The sequence below is a fragment of the Pinus tabuliformis genome, chromosome 3_2 (assembly GCF_031772625.1).
Source record: "Pinus tabuliformis cultivar Carrire ecotype Pingquan chromosome 3_2, CPIR1, whole genome shotgun sequence".
Classification (NCBI taxonomy): Eukaryota; Viridiplantae; Streptophyta; class Pinopsida; order Pinales; family Pinaceae; genus Pinus; species Pinus tabuliformis.
Window position 1 is genome coordinate 887,789,924 of NC_142302.1, and position 19,769 is coordinate 887,809,692.

General features: G+C 32.6%; 1 protein-coding gene and 1 pseudogene across 1 annotated transcript; both read right to left on the reverse strand.

The window, feature by feature from the left end:
- Positions 1 to 450: 450 nt before the first annotated feature.
- On the reverse strand, positions 451 to 1,938 carry LOC149183458 (short-chain type dehydrogenase/reductase-like). The gene has a single exon (XM_089417139.1). It carries the CDS (start codon positions 1,670 to 1,672, stop codon positions 842 to 844), a length of 831 nt encoding a protein of 276 aa, XP_089273265.1. The 5' UTR covers positions 1,673 to 1,938; the 3' UTR covers positions 451 to 841.
- Positions 1,939 to 17,777: 15,839 nt separating this feature from the next.
- Positions 17,778 to 19,484, reverse strand: LOC149183459 (short-chain type dehydrogenase/reductase pseudogene; annotated as a pseudogene).
- Positions 19,485 to 19,769: the final 285 nt, after the last annotated feature.

Genomic DNA, 19,769 nt, shown 5'->3' on the forward strand with positions numbered 1-19,769 from the left:
GAGACGAAGGTCTTTTCTTTAATATACTTCTCATGAAGTCTAATTTCAAAAACAAAATCTGGTAAGACCTATATACTATTGGCTCATTATTTGAGATCTTGGGCAATGACATGTCCAAATTTACAACCAATCCAATGAAAAATAAATATAAATAAAATAAATTACAGAAAATAAATAAATAATTTTTAAAGTTACATTTTGTAAAATTGAAAAATATTTATCATATTAAAAAAACAATACATATAATAACATATATTTTATTTTCTTATTTTTTAATTTATTTATTATTTTCAAAATTAATATTATAATTATATTATTTTTTAAATCTATACATAATTAAAAAATTAATTTTATATACAATTAAAATTAATTATATCATAAATAAATAACACCATGATCCATCCAGATTCCAAACCTTGTGTTTTCATTCCACATTCAAGAACTGCCCCATTTCATCCACAAAGGCACCTCTGAATTTAGAGAAAAGCCAAGATAAAATCCACTAGAAATTCATTCCAGTCCTAACCTGGAAATCTTGTTCATTGAAAACAAACAGAATTCATTTCAGCCCCAACATGGAAATGTTATTCATTGACAACATAGTAATGTATTATGAATATTGCATTTCCTATCTTGAAATAAACTCAAAATGACTGCTTCAAACACAATCCATTGAAACCCCAAGTGAGGTTCATAAAGATTCTCAGCGACTTCTTCAAACACAGGAATGAACACAATTTATTAAAACCCCAACTGAGGACCGAAAACACCAGTACAGTGAGCTGCACAATCCATAAAGAAAAAAAAAACATTAGCCATAGAAACCATTCAATTTTAGTCATCAAACCTGGCCTCCGTTGACCCGAACAATCTGAGCATTTACCCACTCTCCCTCGTCACTCGCCAAGAACGCAACCAGGGGAGCCACATCTTCCACCGTCCCCAACCGCTCAAACGGATTGGATTTCATCCCACCTTCGATCATAGCCTCGCTCTTGCCGGCAAAGAACATATCGGTGGCAACAGCGCCTGGCGCCACACAATTTGCAGTAATCTGAGTGCCCCTCAATTCCTGCGCCAGGATTCTCGTCATCATCTCCACCGCCGCCTTGCTGGCCGAGTAGGCGCCGTACCCTGTTCTCGCCTGTGCCACAACGGAGCTGGTTATGTTGATGATGCGACCGCCGCCGCCGCGGACGACCCTCTTGGCGGCTTCTCTGCTACAAAGAAATGCCCCCTTGCAGTTCACTTGGAAAGTCCGGTCCCAGTCTTCATCCGAGGTCTGTGCAAGGGTTGGATACTTGGGGTCCAGCACTCCTGCGTTGTTTACCACGATATGGAGTGCCCCAAAAGTGTGCTCGCCCATGTCGAATAGCTGAGCCACCTGGGAAGGCTCTGCAACATCGGCTTTACACACAATCGCCCGAACACCATTCTTACCAGAAGAAGAGGATTTATTATTGATTAGGGAAGCGACTTCCTCGGCGGCGGCTTGATTGGAGGAGTAATGGACGACCACTTTGGCTCCCTTCTCCGCTAATTTGAGGGCAATTTCCCTGCCAATCCCCCTGGACGCACCTGTTACAATGGCCACTCGTCCTTCCAAGGGCAAAGGGGGCCTCATACTCTTCTCCTCCTGCTGCTGCTGCTTCTGCTCATCAGCAGTCGCCATAACTGGAAAAAAGCAATTTGCCCTCCCTGAGCGATATTTCTATGCAGGGTGCCCTGATAGCTTCCTAATCCGAGTACCTGTCCGGCGCAAAGAATAAGACCCTTTGCCAAAAATCGGACCCAACAACAAATATGGTTGAATTGGAAAATATCAGTAACATATTCTCACCAGAACCGTGCAAATAGGGTACAAAAAAATGTAGTGGACATAGTTGGTCCAGGACCATGCAAATGCCAAACCCAAAAAACTCTTGTAGATAATACCTATGTGGTCCAAAATCATGCAGCGAATGCGGCCGGAGAGTCCGTATGTATCGATGGGGGCGAACAATATTTCCCGAGATATATGATATTTAATTCACCGTGAGAGCCGGACGGGACAGCCTTTATAGTATTACCAGATTTAGGATACTTTTTAGCCTTTTAATGCACCTCTCCTGACCATGAGAGAGGCAAAGGAATTTTTATTAAATATATTAATGGAGTCACCTATTGACGCGGAGGAATTGGCGGGACTGTTTAAAGTCGCTGGAATTAGGGTAAAAAAATTTCGAAAAATCTTATAGAAACAGTGTTTGACTCGTGTTTTTATGGTGGAAATGGATTCAACACCATCAAAAACTTCTCTCACTCTTTAAATTTTGAAATTTAACATAAATATGACCACAATTTCATAACTTTCCAGAAAATTCCTCCAGCTTATTAGAGTACAGCTATATTAAATACTATCAAATTTTTTTATTAAATATATTAAATATTAACCGTAATTGAAAACAATTTATCAATATTTAAAATTAAAATAGATCAATTAATTTATTTTGAAGTTTTAAAAGTTTCCATAAAATAAAATGGTTTAACACAGGTGTAGAATATATATAAATGGCTAGGTAAATAGATTATTATATAAAATTAAATTTTTTATCTAATTAATTTAATTTTAATTTATAAATAAATTTTAATTTTATAAAATAAATTGAATTATAAATTTAAATTAAATTTCAATTGTATAAATCAATTTAAATTTTATAAATTAAACTAAACTTTAAAGTTTATGAATAATTTAAATGGCTTTTAGTCACTGGTTTAAAAAAATTGCCTTTATTTTAATCATCGTCTTGTTTTCAAGAATTCATATCTGGTTTCTGCGAAGGGTTTTTGCGGTGCAAAGGGTTTCTGCGGAAGGTTTTTGCTCTTCATGATTCATCTCTGCGATGCTAAGCATTTTTTATCTGTCTCTGTTTTAATTACCATAAATTAAAATTAAAATAATTAAATGAAATTAAAATTAAAATAATGAGATAAATTTTAATTTAATTTTAATTTTAAAAACCAATTTATTTATTTTTCTCTAACTATTTTTATTTTTATTTCAATTTCGATCTATAAATCAAATAAATTGATTTATAAAATAATTAAATAAATGGATTAATTTATAAAATTAAAATATTAAATAAATAAATTGATTTATACCATTAAAATTTAATTTAATTTTATAAATCAATATATTTATCTAATTATTTATATATATTCTAAACATATATTAAACTACTTTGATTTATCATATTTAGAAAGTCATGGAGAAAAATTGAGATGATCCAAAATCAATTCATAACTTATACCCTTAAGATCAAAGGAAATACTCCCTATCCTATCCTCTTGATCCAAACTGCCATGTACCCATTGAAAGTGCGGATATGTTTAGATATCTCATGTATAAGAAGAAGCTTCACAATATGGAATCCAAGAGGCTCACAAAAATTGCTTCTAACTTTAGTCAAAACCCCTACCTATGCCTAAAGCGCAGGTGGCATCACGATGCTCAGTCTTGGCTCAACCTTTGGGGGATTAAGGAGGAGATCATCATGGGAAGCAAGGACAATATCAAAGATACTATTACCTCCAGTTTTAAGGACAAGATGTGGGATGGTAAGGAGCTGGAGGGTAAAAGGAAGCTAAGGTACTATAAGGAGGTAATCAACCCCACCCTTGATAACCAAAATTATCTCTCTATATTAGCTAGCACTAAGAAGAAAATGAACATCGTTAGGATTAGAATTAACTCTCATGAGCTTTGGAGTGAGACTGCGCAGTGGTCTACTCCCAAGACTCCCTAGGATGATAGAATTTGTTAGATTTGAGATACTAAGAAGGCAGAAGATGAAAAGCACTTCCTTTTAGACTGTTCGGCTCTTGCCCACATCCACACTCAATTCCCTACATCCGCTCTCAATTCCCTATCATCAGCCACACCTCCAATCTTCTCAACTTATTAAGCCAGCCCAATTATAGTGATCTTGGAACCCTTCTTTCCCTACCCCTTGATCACAAAAACAAGATTTTGAAGAATAACAATTAGAGTCTCTTTTCTTGAAGTCTAAAAGACCACATTTATCTTAGTAAACGTAAATCATCATCATCAATACTTTAAATAATGATAAACCTTTTTCAATTCCGGTTAATATTTAATATATTTAATTAAAATAACTCGTTTCGTTGTTTCATGATGTTATGTATGTCCATGTATATATTGAAGGGTGTATTAAAGGGCGAGCGGTATTCGAGCTCTCACGGTGCATTAAATATAGTATATCCTAGGAAATATTGTTCATCTTCGGGCGGTATTTAATGTTGTGTAGTAAGATGAAGACTGTGGGTTAATGTACTGTTGGATTATTCCATCATAAGTTGAGGGTATAAAATTGTATAGTAAATGTTATTGCATAAAAAATTATTTAGTTTATAAAAAATATATATAAATATTTTTAATATGTATGTAGAAATCAAGGGTTAATGTATTGTTTGATTATTCCATTTTAATTTGAGGGTATAAAATTGTATAGCAAGTACTATTGCATAAAAAATTAAAAAAAAAAAAAATTTATTTAGTTTATAAAAAATTATATAAATATTTTAAAATTTTAATATCAGATATGAGATATATGTATGTAGAATATTGTTGGATTATTCTATCATAATTTGAGGGTATAAAATTGTATAGTAAATAAATTAATTAGTTTATAAAAAATTATATAAATATTTTAAAATTTTAATATGAGATATGAGATATATGTACGTACAAATCATGGGTTAATATATTGTTGGATTATTCTATCATAATTTGAGGGTATAAAATTGTATAGTAAATATTATTACATAAAAAAATATTTAGTTTATAAAAAATTATATTTCCCCAGTTCCATTCAAAGCTGAATATTAGGCGAAGTTTCACCAATCATTCCCCCTCTTACTGTCCTCCCTCTGCTCTGGGTCCACTTCCTCTCCCTTATGGTCGAGCCGATGGCGGCCTTATTAGTCGAGCGTGCTACGCACCCTGCCGGACCTTAAGGACCGCTACGAGTTGATAAGGTCAATCCTTTGACAATGCATATATTATGCAATCTATACAGTCGAGCGTGCTTACGCACCCTGCCGGTTCAATTTACTTATTTGGTGGCCCCTCTCAAATAAGTAACTAAAGAGCAACTCAAGTTTCAATTTACTTATTGGCCCCCCCAAATAAGTAAAAAAAAAGAGTCGAGCCGATGGCGGCCTTATTAGTCGAGCGTGCTTACGCACACTGCCGGTCCTCTCCTTATCAGTCGAGCCTGCTTAAGCATCCTCTGTCTTGCGCTTCTGAGGGCAAGGATAAGGCAAGGTTTGATATGAGCCCAGTGTTACAAGGTATATTAGTAGTAATAAGCTTATAGTGAGGGGTATAGTTCATTCCATGTAGAAGCTAAGCTCTTGTTCAACCATTACAAGTAAGCATGATCTCGATTAGGAGATACACATATTTTAAAATTTTAATAGGAGATATATGTATGTAGAAATCATTTAATGAAATAAGTTAGTGGTCTTGAAAGTGTGCTTGCTCAAGCTGCATTAGGGGATAGCAACAAACGATGATGTTGGTTTGACAGCTAAGTTATGATAAATTTTCCCACTGTATTAAAAAATTCACAAAAAATAAAATAAAATTGTCATAAAAAAAATATTATTTTAACATATATTATGATGATAAGAGTCATAGTATGTAAATATCATATAATGTAAAACATAACATATTTCATAAGATGAGAGCACTTTTCTTTTATTTTTATTATGTGTTATTGTTTTGGAAATAAGCATTCAAAATTAGTACAACAAATATCAATATCAATATATAATTACATTCAGAGTATGTAAAATAATTGTTTTTTAATGATAATGACAATGTGATGAATGATCCTTCATATTGGGTTGTAATATCAATTATTATAGATCCATCTTAAGTGCATGATGATAGATTTCATTCCTCTTGGATGTTAGTAGATAGGGATTTAAGATGGATCTATGTTGGTACATAATAATATTATTTATATCTATAGAAATTTCACATTTCTATGTACATAATAGATATAGTTAAGTACCTATGGGTTTAACATTTTTCTTTTACATGTTTTATAATATATTTTAGGTTTATGTGGTTGGTATTGCTTCTCAATGGAGGAAGATCCACAGATTTGAGAGTTTTAATCAACGTTTCAAAACCATTAGCCATGTCCATTTTCTAAGACTTGAGAAAATATGAAGACAATGGAGAAATAAATAGTGGTATTATTGATGTCAAGAGGTGCGTCATTGGAAACACTAATGGCCAAGCTAAAATAAGTCAATAATTGATGTGTTTTTCTCAACAAGTTTTCAAGAAATCAAGATCAATTGTCCTTCATTTGATTTTAATTTGTAAATTTTCACGTAACTGAACATTGTCACAGTTGCCCCCTCCATACCAAGTTGTGACTATAGTTTTTAAGTTTTTGTGGTTGGGATTGCTTATGGATGAAAGAAGATCCACACATTTGAGAATCTTAGTTGACTTTTTGGAACCACTAGCATGGTCCATTTTCAAGACTTAAGAAAATATGAAGAGTAGGTGGAGAAATAAATAGTGGAATGATAAATGCCAAGCAGTGTGTCATTGGAAACCCTAATGGCCGATCTGAAATAAGTCGACAATTGATGTAATTTCTTTGTAGTTTTTCAAGAAATTGAGATCAATTGCTCTTTATTTGATTTTAATTGTAATTTTTCAAGTAATCAAACTTCATCATGGATGCCCCGTCCATATCAAGTTGTGATTATAGTTTTTAGGTTTCTGTGGTTGGGATTGTTGATCAATGGAGGGAGATCCACGAATTTGAGAGTTTCAGTAAACGTTTCAGAACCACTAGCTGGGTCCATCTTCAATACTGGAGAAAATATGAAGAGTCGATGGAGGAATAAATAGTGATATGATTTTTGGAAACCCTAATTTGGCCGACCTAAAATAAGTCAAAATTTTATGTGTTTTTCTCTACAGGTTTTCAATAAATCGAGATCAGTTTCTCTTCATTTTATTTTAATTTGTAAATTTTCAAGTAAGCAAACTTCATCGCAGATGCCCCTTCGATACCAAGTTGTGATCATAGTTTTTAGTTTTTGTGGTTGGGATTGTTGATCAATGGAGGAAGATCCACTAATTTGAGAGTTTCAGTAGATGTTTCAAAACAACTAGATGGGTCCATCTTCAGGACTTGAGAAAATATGAAGAGTAGGTGGAGAAATAAGTAGTGTTATGATTGTTGTTAGGAGTTGTTTCATTGGAAACTGTAATGGTCAACCTAAATAAGTCGGCAATAATATGTGTTTTTCTCAGCAAGTTTTCAAGAAATCGAGAGCAATTGCTCTTCATATGATTTTAATCTGTAAATTTTCAAGTAATAAAACTTGATCGTGGATGCCCCTTGCATACCAGGCTATGATTATAGTTTTTAGGTTACTATGGTTGGGATTGCCAGTGATCAATGCAGGAAGATCTACACATTTGATAGTTTCAGTCAAAGTTTCAAAACCACTAGCCAAGTCCAACTTGAAGACTTGATAAAATATGAAGAGTACATGGAGAAATAAATAGTTGTATGATTGTTGTCAGGAGGTGCGCCATTGGAAGGAAACCCTAATGGTTGACTTGAAATAAGTCAACAATTGATGTGTTTTTCTCTACAGGTTTTTAAGAAATTAAGATCAGTTGCTCTTTGTTTGATTTTAATCTGTAAATTTTCAAATAACCGAACTTCATCACAGATGACCCTTCCACATAAGGATGTGATTATAGTTTTTAGGTTTCTATGGTTGGGATTAATGACCAATGTAATAAGATCCGTAGATATGAGAGTTTCAGTCAATTTCAGAACCACTAGATGGGTCCATCTTTAAGACTTAAGAAAATATTAAGAGCAAGTGGAGAAATAAATGGTGGTATGATTGTTGTCAGGAGGTGCATCATTTGGGAACCCTAATGGATGACCTGAAATAAGTCAACAGTTTATGTGTTCTTCTCTGCAGGTTTTCAATAAATTGAGATCGATAGCTCTTCGTTTGATTTTAATTCGTAAATTTTCAAGTAACCAGACTTCATTACAAATGCCCTTTTAATTTAATTTTTTAGTGTGATATGAATAATAATAATCTAATTTTAAGGTCACAACCAAGCTCTACATCAAATTGGTGTAAAAGGCCCTCTCACCAAATTAGACACCAAATTGATGTATAAGACCCCTTATTTATGGGACAATGGACCCACCGCCTCAAATCATCGCCTCCTCAAAACAATTTGATTGGTAAAGTTTGTGAAGACATACAAATTACTCTACCCCCTTCTCGTTATGAACATGTGACCTCTTAGAAGAAATTACATCTTATTACATATGTATAGACTAGAAAAGTATTTAGATTTTATATATTTGTTAATTAAATTTAAATAACAAATTTGAAATATAATGGCTATGAATTTTAATCATTATTTTAATTTATATCTTAAAACATATGTTAATTTATAGTTACTATTTATATTTTATAAATATAAATAGGAAAATAACCAATTGTTAACCCTCATCACCATGAAGGTGCATTGAAGTTGGGGAGCTACTAAAATACAACATTGAAGTGCCTTTTTCCTTCTCCTATTTTATGCAAGGTGGGGAGGTGTGAGGGAGTGGCCAGCAAGATCGGGTAGGGTGAGGGTCAGGGCGGGTGCGTTGGCCCTCAGGGTGGGTGGGTGTGGCGTGAGGGGGTAGCTACGGGGGGGTTGAGGGAGGGTGCAAAGGGGTGAGGAAGGGGCGTGGGGGAGGCGGCGCGTGGGGTGAGGCGTGGGGGGGGGGGGGGGGGGGGGGGGGGTGAGGAGGGGTAGGTGAGAGGGGGGAGGGGTCAGGTAGGGTAGGGGAGTGGGGGGAGGGGGTGGATAAGGTGCGGAGTGGTAGAGTGGGTCGTCGGCTGATTATGGTTGGGGGAAATGGGAGTGGGCGGGTGGAGCGAGGGGAAGGGGGAGAGTGAGAGGAGGGAGGGGGTGCGTAGGGTAGGGGCGGGTAGGGTGAGGAGTGGGGGGAGAGAGCGGATGGCTGGTCGATTGCGGGTGGGGAGAGGGGGAAGGAGGCGGCTGGGGTGAGGGGAGTGGGGGGCGTGAGGGGGTAGGGAAGGGGAGAGGGAGGAATGAGGCAGGGTTGGGGTAGGGGTGCAAGTGCAGGCGTTGTGTGAGGGAGGGGTGACAGGTAGGCCGAGAGGGGGGTGTTATGCGTTCAATGTTTGTAATATGTGATTTTCACATTAATTGTAAATTAATCATTATTTTTCGAAAAAAAATGATTATTATTATTTTTTTGACATGAAAATCATTAAAAAAAAAAAAAAAAAAAAAAAACTATTATTTAATTATTTTCAGTTAAAATTTTCGTATAAAATTTGTAATTTTCGCATGTCCATTGTAGCAAAAAATTATCAAAACATATAGTTTTTTAGTTATATTTATGTTAAAAATGACTTTTTTTTGTCCATTGTTAAAACATATTGTTTTTTAGAAACAATTATTTCTTGTGGATTGAAAAATTAGTTAACGATGTATAAATATGTAGAATATCAAAAAATCAAAATATCAATCTTCTTCTTTATATATGCAAAACAATAAAAATCTCACTACAAAAAAAATAAAATTAAAATAGAAACAAGAAATGTGAAGAAAAAGAACATTTAAAAAAATTATTAAATTTACAAAATAACTATTTACATTTCATATATTAGAAAACAAAAAAAATAAAAACCTTTTAAAAAAGGACCCTCGTGTAGAATTACCACGTTTTTAAATCAGCATAAAAAACACTACCATTCTGAAACACAATGTACATAAAAAAAAATATAGTGCTAAAAACTAAACTCTAAAAAACGCGTGTGTTCTGCATCACCCATTTTCAAAATTGGATTACTTTTTTGCTATCTCTACAAAACGGGTAACAGTATGAGTTACCGTTTCAAAGTTTACATTGTTCTTAGTATATCGACTTGTAAGTAGTTGGATATACTCTTGGTGTTATCGAAGTCTTATTTTGCTAAAACCATAAGATCTTAGTATATCGACTTGCAGGTAGTTGGATGTACTCTTGGTGTTATAGTGGCAGCTAGGAGGATTGATCCTGGGTCTCCCATAGATTAGGACTGGCAGTTACCAATTCACCATATGGTTAAAAAAAATACTTATGTATGCTAATGGAAAAACCCATGAAGTAACTTATCGAAGTCTCTAAAAATATTTGATGTAAACATCATTTTTTTTATATAAATAAATATAATTGAAAACAAAGTTTCTATTGATTTTTCGTAATGTTTAATTGTTAATTTAGAGAGGGAATGGAAGTTACTACAAAATAATTTTTGAATGTAATTTTGAGTGTAATTTATAATAAGTATGACATAGTTGGTTTCTTATGTTCTTTCATAAAAAAATAGTGAAATTATATGTTCCTTATTTTCATATATTAAAAGAATTAGTAACTATAATTTGTAAATGTAATTGTAAAATATATTTTTGGGAAACTTCAATTTATTTCCAAATCTTGAAAATTATCATTTAATATATATCTTAATTTTAAAAAATTAAGAAATAATACAATGTATTATTTATAAATAGTTATTTGTAATATATAGTTTGTTATGGACTTCAAGTATGCCCTAAAATTGTTTATGTTTGGGTAAGAGCTAGTCTTCTTGGGACTTAAGGAAACAAGTTAATAGCCCAACACCCAGAGGCATAGGACCACCAGCAAAGAGCTAGCCCGCTAGAGATGGTTGTCCTCAAAGGTAGTTTGACAACTAAATTATGTTAGATTTTCCCACCTATACTATATATACTGCGGCTTCTCTCACAGGTCTGCCGATTCCTTCTACGGTTAGATCTGCAGCTCGATTGGGCCTTCTGTGGTTAGATCTGCCGGATATGATTTAATAGGTCTGCCGATTCTTGCTCTTAGGTTTTATATTTCTCCAGATCTGCAGCTCTATTGAGATATAGAGCGGCTATCCAGATCTGCAACTCTCCAAGTTGTAAATCTGCCGATTCTGTAGCTTCTCTTCGACAATCTTCTATACTCAACAGGAAAGCATTCTCTGGATGGCTCCCAGCGTCGCGAAAATAGCTGTTAGCTCAATTACGTCCGCCTCTAGGGGCCAAGCTCCTGCTCATATTGTCAGTGAAGCCCCAGCTCCCACTGTCTAGGTGGTCCAACCCTCACTCGATGAGGCTTTGAAGTTCTCTGAAAGTGCCATAATCTGCCGATTCAATGGTTTTTGGCTGCGGCTAACAGCACTCCACAGTTGAATCTCGGAGGTATGGAAGCCTCTAATCCCTGATGCAATTAATATCTACCCCTGTGCTAGGGGTTTCTTTATAGTAGATTTTGAAAACCCTGAAAACAAACAATGTATTCTAGATTCCAGCCCTTGGTTTTGGGAAAAATCAGGCCTATTCATGAGGCCATGGAACCCATCATTCGATCCCTCAACAACAGTGATAATCTCAGCACCAGTTTGAAATATTGTCAAACCTACCCTTGCATATCTGGAATTTATCTTCGCTAAAAGCCATTGGAAATGCAATTGGGAAATTTTACTGCAGGTGCCCAGAAACAGAGGAATATGCCAAAACCACCTATGCACGCATTTGTGTGGAAATGGACTTCAGCGTCGGATTCCCAGCTAAAATACACCTAACAAATAAAGACTATGTGTGGAACCAAAAACTCGATTATGAAAGTGTGATCTTCAGATGTTGATCCTGCTTTGAGACATGCCACCTAGCCAAAAATTGCCCAAAAGCCTCCTAGAAAAATTCTACTAAAAGAAATCACCACAAATCTACATGGTGGGAAGGAGCACAAAAGGAACACCAAAGAAGAATACTTTCGAGAAAACTCTCAATCACAAAAAATTGGGCAAGAAAGAAACAACTCTCAAGACAGGCAGGGGGAAAGCCCCGCCCAACAACAAAAAAGTGAACTCGACAATCCCTCAAGTTATGAGGGTTCGAATACCACACAAAATAAATCTCCATTTAACAGCAAAGCAGATCTCCTAGACCAAACTTCTTCTCCGACTATCTTCAAAAGGACGAACACAATAGATCGCGAAGCTAAGACACCAATGTCCCAAGAATCAGAAGAGATGAAGGAGACGAAAGATAAAGAAAGTTGGAAGACCGTAGAAAAAAAGAAAGCTACAGCACCAATCTCGCCAAGAAAGACAACGAGCTAGACAATTAGAAACTAAGAAAAAAAATTATAGATCCGATAGACCAATTTGGTCTCAGTGGACGGTAACCATCATCATCATCATCATCATATATAGTTTTGGATGTGGCAAAAATATTAAATGGTCTTTGAAATATTAAATGTTATAACTATTTTAAGTAAATAAAGAATGGTAAACATATTTAGTAACCATAAACATATAAATTTGAAAATATAAAGAAATTAATTTTAAAAATTCTATCTATTATGGAGATTGCAAAATTAATTTGAAAAGTAACTTATGTTCGATTTCCCACCTATATATATATAGTTAGTTTTGGATGTGACAAAAATATTTTATTAATTACATTATTATGCAAGTTACATGATCCCACAATGCAAATACCTAATCAATGTAAAACTCGATGCAACATATATTTCTTATAACTAAATTAATAAACAATCAACAAATGCCATGCCTAATACTCATTAAAAAAAACTATAACTAGCAATTGCACCAGATGTTGCAAAGGAAACGCCGTAAGGCATATATTGGAGATGAATCATGACATATAAAATATTATTGAAGATAAAAATTAGTAAACAAAATGTCATTCAAAGTAGAAGATAAAGAGAACTCACTTAAATGACATTCGAGAAGAATCATGACATATAGAATATTATTGAAGATAAAAATTAGTAAACAAAATTTCATTCAAAGTAGAAGATAAAGAGAACTCACTTAAATGACAATCTCATAATAAAGTCTACATAAATATATTGCAATTAATCTTAAACAATTATTTTGTATGTAAATACCATTCCAATTACAAATTTTGTTAATAATGAAAAAAGAGAGATGAATCTAATAACCAAATAATTTTAAAATTATAAAATCCTCTCCAAACCTTTATTCTCAACTTATTTCCATTATTAAAAAAAATTGAATCATGACATATAAAATATTATTGAAGATAAAAATTGGTAAACAAAATGTCATTCAAAGTAGAAGATAAAGAGAACTCACTTAAATGACAATGTCATGCTGATTGACTCTAAACTTTGATATGAAATGCAAAGTATAAAAAATAAAACAATAGAAATTATAGATAATAAATATACAAAGATACAAAAATATTTATTTTATAATGAAGTCTACATAAATATAATGCAGTTAATCTTAAACATTTATTTTGTATGTAAATACAAGACCATTCCAATTACAAATTTTGTTAATAATGAAAAAAGAGAGATTAATCTAATAACCAAATAATTTTAAAATTATAAAATCCTTTCAAAACATTTATCTTCAACTTATTTCCATTATTAAAAGAATTCAACTATTCTATTATTTATGTTTTATATAAATTAATATCAGATTGTGCATTCATATTCGACTTGTATCCCTATCCCTTTGTTTTTAGGTGTCTTTACTACCCTTTTTTTTAATTTTTTTAAGGAAAACATGTAAATGCAATCCAATATTATGAATAACAAAATTCAAAATTAAAGTGTAATGTTAAAATATAGAATATTAGATCTAAGTAATCTCCATATACAAAAAAAAATTATATCTCAATTTCTATCCTTTTAATATACAAATTTATTTAACAATTTAACAATAAAACTATATAAATTAATCTATGTGATAAATCACAAAATATAAATATTATGAATAATAAAATTCAAAATTAAAGTGTAATGTTAAAAAATGGAATATTAGATATAAGTAATCTATATATATATATATATATATCAATTTCTATCCCTTTCATATACAAATTTATTTAACAATTTAACCATAAAACTATATAAATTAATTTTAGAAGAGCGAATAAATATACAAAGATACAAAAATATTTATTTTATAATGAAATCTACATAAATATATTGCAATTAATCTTAAACATTTATTTTGTATGTAAATACAAGACCATTCCAATTACAAATTTTGTTAATAATGAAAAAAATTATTAATCTAATAACCAAATAATTTTAAAATTATAAAATTCTCTCAAAACCTTTAGCTTCGACTTATTTCCATTATTAAAAAAAATTTAACTATTCTATTATTTATGTTTTATATAAATTAATATAAGATTATGCATTCGTATACTACACTTTTTATATCCATTTGTTTTTAGGTGTCTTTATTACCTTCTTTTTTTAGGAAACATGTAAATACAATCCAATATTATGAATAATTCAAAATTAAAGTGTAGATATAAGTAATCTCTATATACAAAAAAAAAAAGTATATCTCAATTTCTATCCTTTTCATATACAAATTTATTTAACAATTTAACAATAAAACTATATAAATTAATCTATGTGATAAATCACAAAATATAAATATTATGAATAATAAAATTCAAAATTAAAGTGTAATGTTAGAAAATAGAATATTAAATATAAGTAATCTCTACATACAAAAAAATATATATATATCTCAATTTCTGTCCCTTTCATATACAAATTTATTTAACAATTTAACCATAAAACTGTATAAATTAATCTATGTGGTAAATCACAAAATATAAGCCCTAATTGAATTCCAAATGATCATTTTACAATGAACCACCCTTTTCCATTATTAATTTTTTTTAACTATTCTATTATTTATGTTTTATATAGATTAATATAGATTATGCATTCATATACACTTTTGACTTGTATCCCTTTGTTTCCATCTGGTTTAGACTTAGTTATCAGTTAACTTTCATACGAAATGTAAAGTATAAAAATTAAAGCAATAGAAATTATGTACTCTACCCAACAGAAGAGAGAGTAAATATACAAATATACAATAATATTGAAATATACAAAGATACAAAAATGAGAGTAAATATACAAATATACAATGATATTTAAATATACAAAGATACAAAAATATTTATTTTATAACCAAGTCTACACAAATCTATTGCAATTAATCTTAAACATTTATTTTGTATGTAAATACAAGACCATTCCAATTACGAATTTTGTTAATAATGAAAAAGAGAGATTAAACTAATAACCAAATATAAATATATTGCAATTAATCTTAAACATTTATTTTGTATGTAAATACAAGAGTATTCTAATTTCAAATTTTGTTAATAATGAGAAAAGAGAGATTAATCTAATAACCAAGTAGTTTTAAAATTGTAAAATCCTCTCAATACCTTTATCCTCATCTTATTTCCATTATTAAAAAAGTTTAACTATTCTACTTGTATCCCTTTGTTTTTAGGTGTCTTTACTACACTTTCGACTTGTATCCCTTTGCTTTTAGGTGTCTTTACTACACTTTCGACTTGTATCCCTTTGTTTTTAGGTGTCTTTACTACCTACTTTCTTCTTACTTTTCCATCTGGTTTGGATTAGACTTAGTTATAATTTCATTTTTTTATTATTCTATTATTTTTAGATTTACTTATCATTTCATTTTCAGCATATTGTATAATGTTTTTATTACTCTATTCTTTATGTTTTATATAAATTAATATCAGATTATGCATTCCTTTTTAGGTGTCTTTACTACCTCATGTTTTTTTAGAGATACATGTAAATACAATCCAATATTATGAATAACAAAATTCAAAATTAAAGTGTAATGTTCAAAAATGGAAAATTAGATATAAGTAATCTCTATATACAAAAAAAATTATATCTCAATTTCTATCATTTTCATATACAAATTTATTTAACAATAAAACTGTTTAAATTAATCTATGCGATAAATCACAAAATATAAATATTATGAATAAAAAAATTCAAAATTAAAGTGTAATGTTAAAAAATAGAATATTAAATATAAGTAATCTCTATATACAAAAAAAATTATATCTCAATTTCTATCCCTTTCATGTACAAATTTATTTAACAATTTATCCATAAAACTGTATAAATTAATCCATGTAGTAAATCACAAAATATAAGCCGTAATTGAATTCCAAATATCAATCATTTTACAGTGAACCACCCTTCCAAAAATGGCTATGGGCAACCTGCTAATAGCTATACACAGAATTATCCTTAATAGCAATAGTCGGATACAACTATGAGAATAAGGAAAATATATTATAAAATTCTGTATTTTTTTGAAATATAAAGCATAATCATGTTATAATTTTTAATAAAAAAGTAAATTTTTTAATAACTAACTTTTTTTTGGTAACCATAGCTTTCTAAATATAATAAACAATCAACAAATGCCATGCCTAATACTCATTAAAAAAAAACTATAAATAGTAAAACACACCCTAAACCTTATTCATAATAAAAAGTCAACTAACATACCAAATACGAGTATTTAGTGAGTACAATAAAAATGAAAACGTATTTATGACCAACATACCAAAACCAAATATTTAGCTAGTACACCAAAAATCAAATTTATTTCTTTGTTTTGTTTGACACTTCAATTGAAAATAGTCTCCTCATTCGATCTAAAAATTGAGAGAGAATCGTCAAAAAGACACCACATGACACCTTTAAGAAAAATAAAAAATGTTATTATGGTTGGCTGTGCACCGAGACCATTTGCCAGGCACACCATCTTTCTCGTTTTTTCCAGCATTTAGGATTAAGTGCATCTTTTCTCAAATTCGTCGTGTTATTATTGTATGGTAAATACCTTTATTTTAAAATAGTTAATATATTCAATGTTTTGTCTTGGATAGTCAAGAGTAGTTGGAATTTGGGTAAAAAAGTTGTCAAAAATCGCTGGAATCTGAGTAAAAAAATTTCAAGAAATCTTGCAATTGCAGTGTTTGAATCAGTCAGAATTCCGGGCAAAAATTTTCAAGAAATTTTATAGTAACAGTGTTTGAATTATGCTTTTTATGATGGAAATGGATTCAGCACCATCAAAAACCTTTGGGGCAACCAAATCTTGAAGTTTGCCATCTGTAACCTATCCTTGCCGGATTTTATCATAAACCTTGACAAAATTTCCATAATTTTCAAGGCAAAAAAAACAGTGTGGTGAGACTACGGCCTTTTCTTTAATATACTTCTGATGAAGTCTAATTTCAAAAACAAAATCTGGCCTTTTCTTTAATATACTTCTGATGAAGTCTAATTTCAAAAACAAAATCTGGTAAGACCTATATACTATTGGCGATGAAGTCTAATTTCAAAAACAAAATCTGGTAAGACCTATATACTATTGGCGATGAAGTCTAATTTCAAAAACAAAATCTGGTAAGACCTATATACTATTGGCTCGTTATTTGAGATCTTGGACAATGACATGTCCAAATTAACAACTAATCCAATGAAAAATAAATATAAATAAAATAAATTACAGAAAATAAATAAATAATTTTTAAAGTTACACTTTGTAAAATTGAAACATATTTATCATATTTAAAAAGCAATACATATAATAACATGGTATTTTATTTTCTTATCTTTTAATTTATTTATTATTTCCAAAATTAATATTATAGTTATATTATTTTTTAAATCTATACATAATTAAAAAATTAATTTTATATACAATTAAAATTAATTATATCATAAATAAATAACACCATGATCCATCCAGATTCCAAACCTTGTGTTTTCATTGCACATTCAAAAACTGCCCCATTTCATCCACAATCAACTTAGAGAAAAGCCAAGATAAAATCCACTAGAAATTCATTCCAGCCCTAACCTGGAAATCTTGTTCATTGACAACAAACAGAATTCATTTCAACCCCAACATGGAATTGTTGTTCATTGACACCATAGTAATGTATTATGAATATTGCAGTTACTATCTTGAATGCATATAATTCTATCTATATGCATTACAGAAACTTACAGAATTCATTTCAGCCCCAACATGGAAATGTTGTTCATGGAAATGGTGTTCATTGACAACAGAATTCATTTCAGCCCCAACATGGAAATGTTATTCATTGACAACATAGTAATGTATTATGAATATTGCATTTCCTATCTTGAAATAAACCCAAAATGACTGCTTCAAACACAATCCATTAAAACCCCAAGTGAGGTTCATAAAGACTCTCAGCGACTTCTTCAAACACAGGAATGAACACAATTTATTAAAACCCCAACTGAGGACCGAAAACACCAGTACAGTGAGCTGCACAATCCATAAAGAAAAAAAAAAACATTAGCCATAGAAACCATTCAATTTTACTCATCAAACCTGGCCTCCATTGACCCGAACAATCTGAGCATTTACCCACTCTCCTTCGTCACTCGCCAAGAACGCAACCAGGGGAGCCACATCTTCCACCGTGCCCAACCGCTCAAACGGATTGGATTTCATCCCACCTTCGATCATAGCCTCGCTCTTGCCGGCAAAGAACATATCGGTGGCAACAGCGCCTGGCGCCACACAATTTGCAGTAATCTGAGTGCCCCTCAATTCCTGCGCCAGGATTCTCGTCATCATCTCCACCGCCGCCTTGCTGGCCGAGTAGGCGCCGTACCCTGTTCTCGCCTGTGCCACAACGGAGCTGGTTATGTTGATGATGCGACCGCCGCCGCCGCGGACGACCCTCTTGGCGGCTTCTCTGCTACAAAGAAATGCCCCCTTGCAGTTCACTTGGAAAGTCCGGTCCCAGTCTTCATCCGAGGTCTGTGCAAGGGTTGGATACTTGGGGTCCAGCACTCCTGCGTTGTTTACCACGATATGGAGTGCCCCAAAAGTGTGCTCGCCCATGTCGAATAGCTGAGCCACCTGGGAAGGCTCTGCAACATCGGCTTTACACACAATCGCCCGAACACCATTCTTACCAGAAGAAGAGGATTTATTATTGATTAGGGAAGCGACTTCCTCGGCGGCGGCTTGATTGGAGGAGTAATGGACGACCACTTTGGCTCCCTTCTCCGCTAATTTGAGGGCAATTTCCCTGCCAATCCCCCTGGACGCACCTGTTACAATGGCCACTCGTCCTTCCAAGGGCAAAGGGGGCCTCAAACTCTTCTCCTCCTGCTGCTGCTTCTGCTCATCAGCAGTCGCCATAACTGGAAAAAAGCGATTTGCTCTCCCTGAGCGATATTTCTATGGAGGATGCCCTGATAGTTTCCTAATCCGAGTACCTGTCCGGCGCAAAAAATAAGACCCTTTGCCAAAAATCGGACCCAACAACAAATATGGTTGAGTTGGAAAATATCAGTAAGATATTCTCACCAGAACCGTGCAAATAGGGTACAAAAAAATGTAGTGGACATACTTGGTCCAGGACCATGCAAATGCCAAACCCAAAAAAATCTTGTAGATAATACCTATGTGGTCCAAAATCATGCAGCGAATGCGGCCGGAGAGTCCGTATGTATTGATGGTGGCGAACAATATTTCCCGGGATATATGATATTTAATTCACCGTGAGAGCCGGATGGGACAGCCTTTATAGTATTACCAGATTTAGGATACTTTTTCGCCTTTTAATGCACCTCTCCTGACCATGAGAGAGGCAAAGGAATTTTTATTAAATATATAAATGGAGTCACCTATTTGAGAATTGTGGCGGAGGAATTGTCTGGACCGTTTAAAGTCGTTGAAATTTGGGTAAAAAA

Excerpts from the sequence above, each read along its gene's own strand:
- LOC149183458 (XM_089417139.1), bottom strand. The coding sequence starts at position 1,672 with ATGGCGACTGCTGATGAGCAGAAGCAGCAGCAGCAGGAGGAGAAGAGT.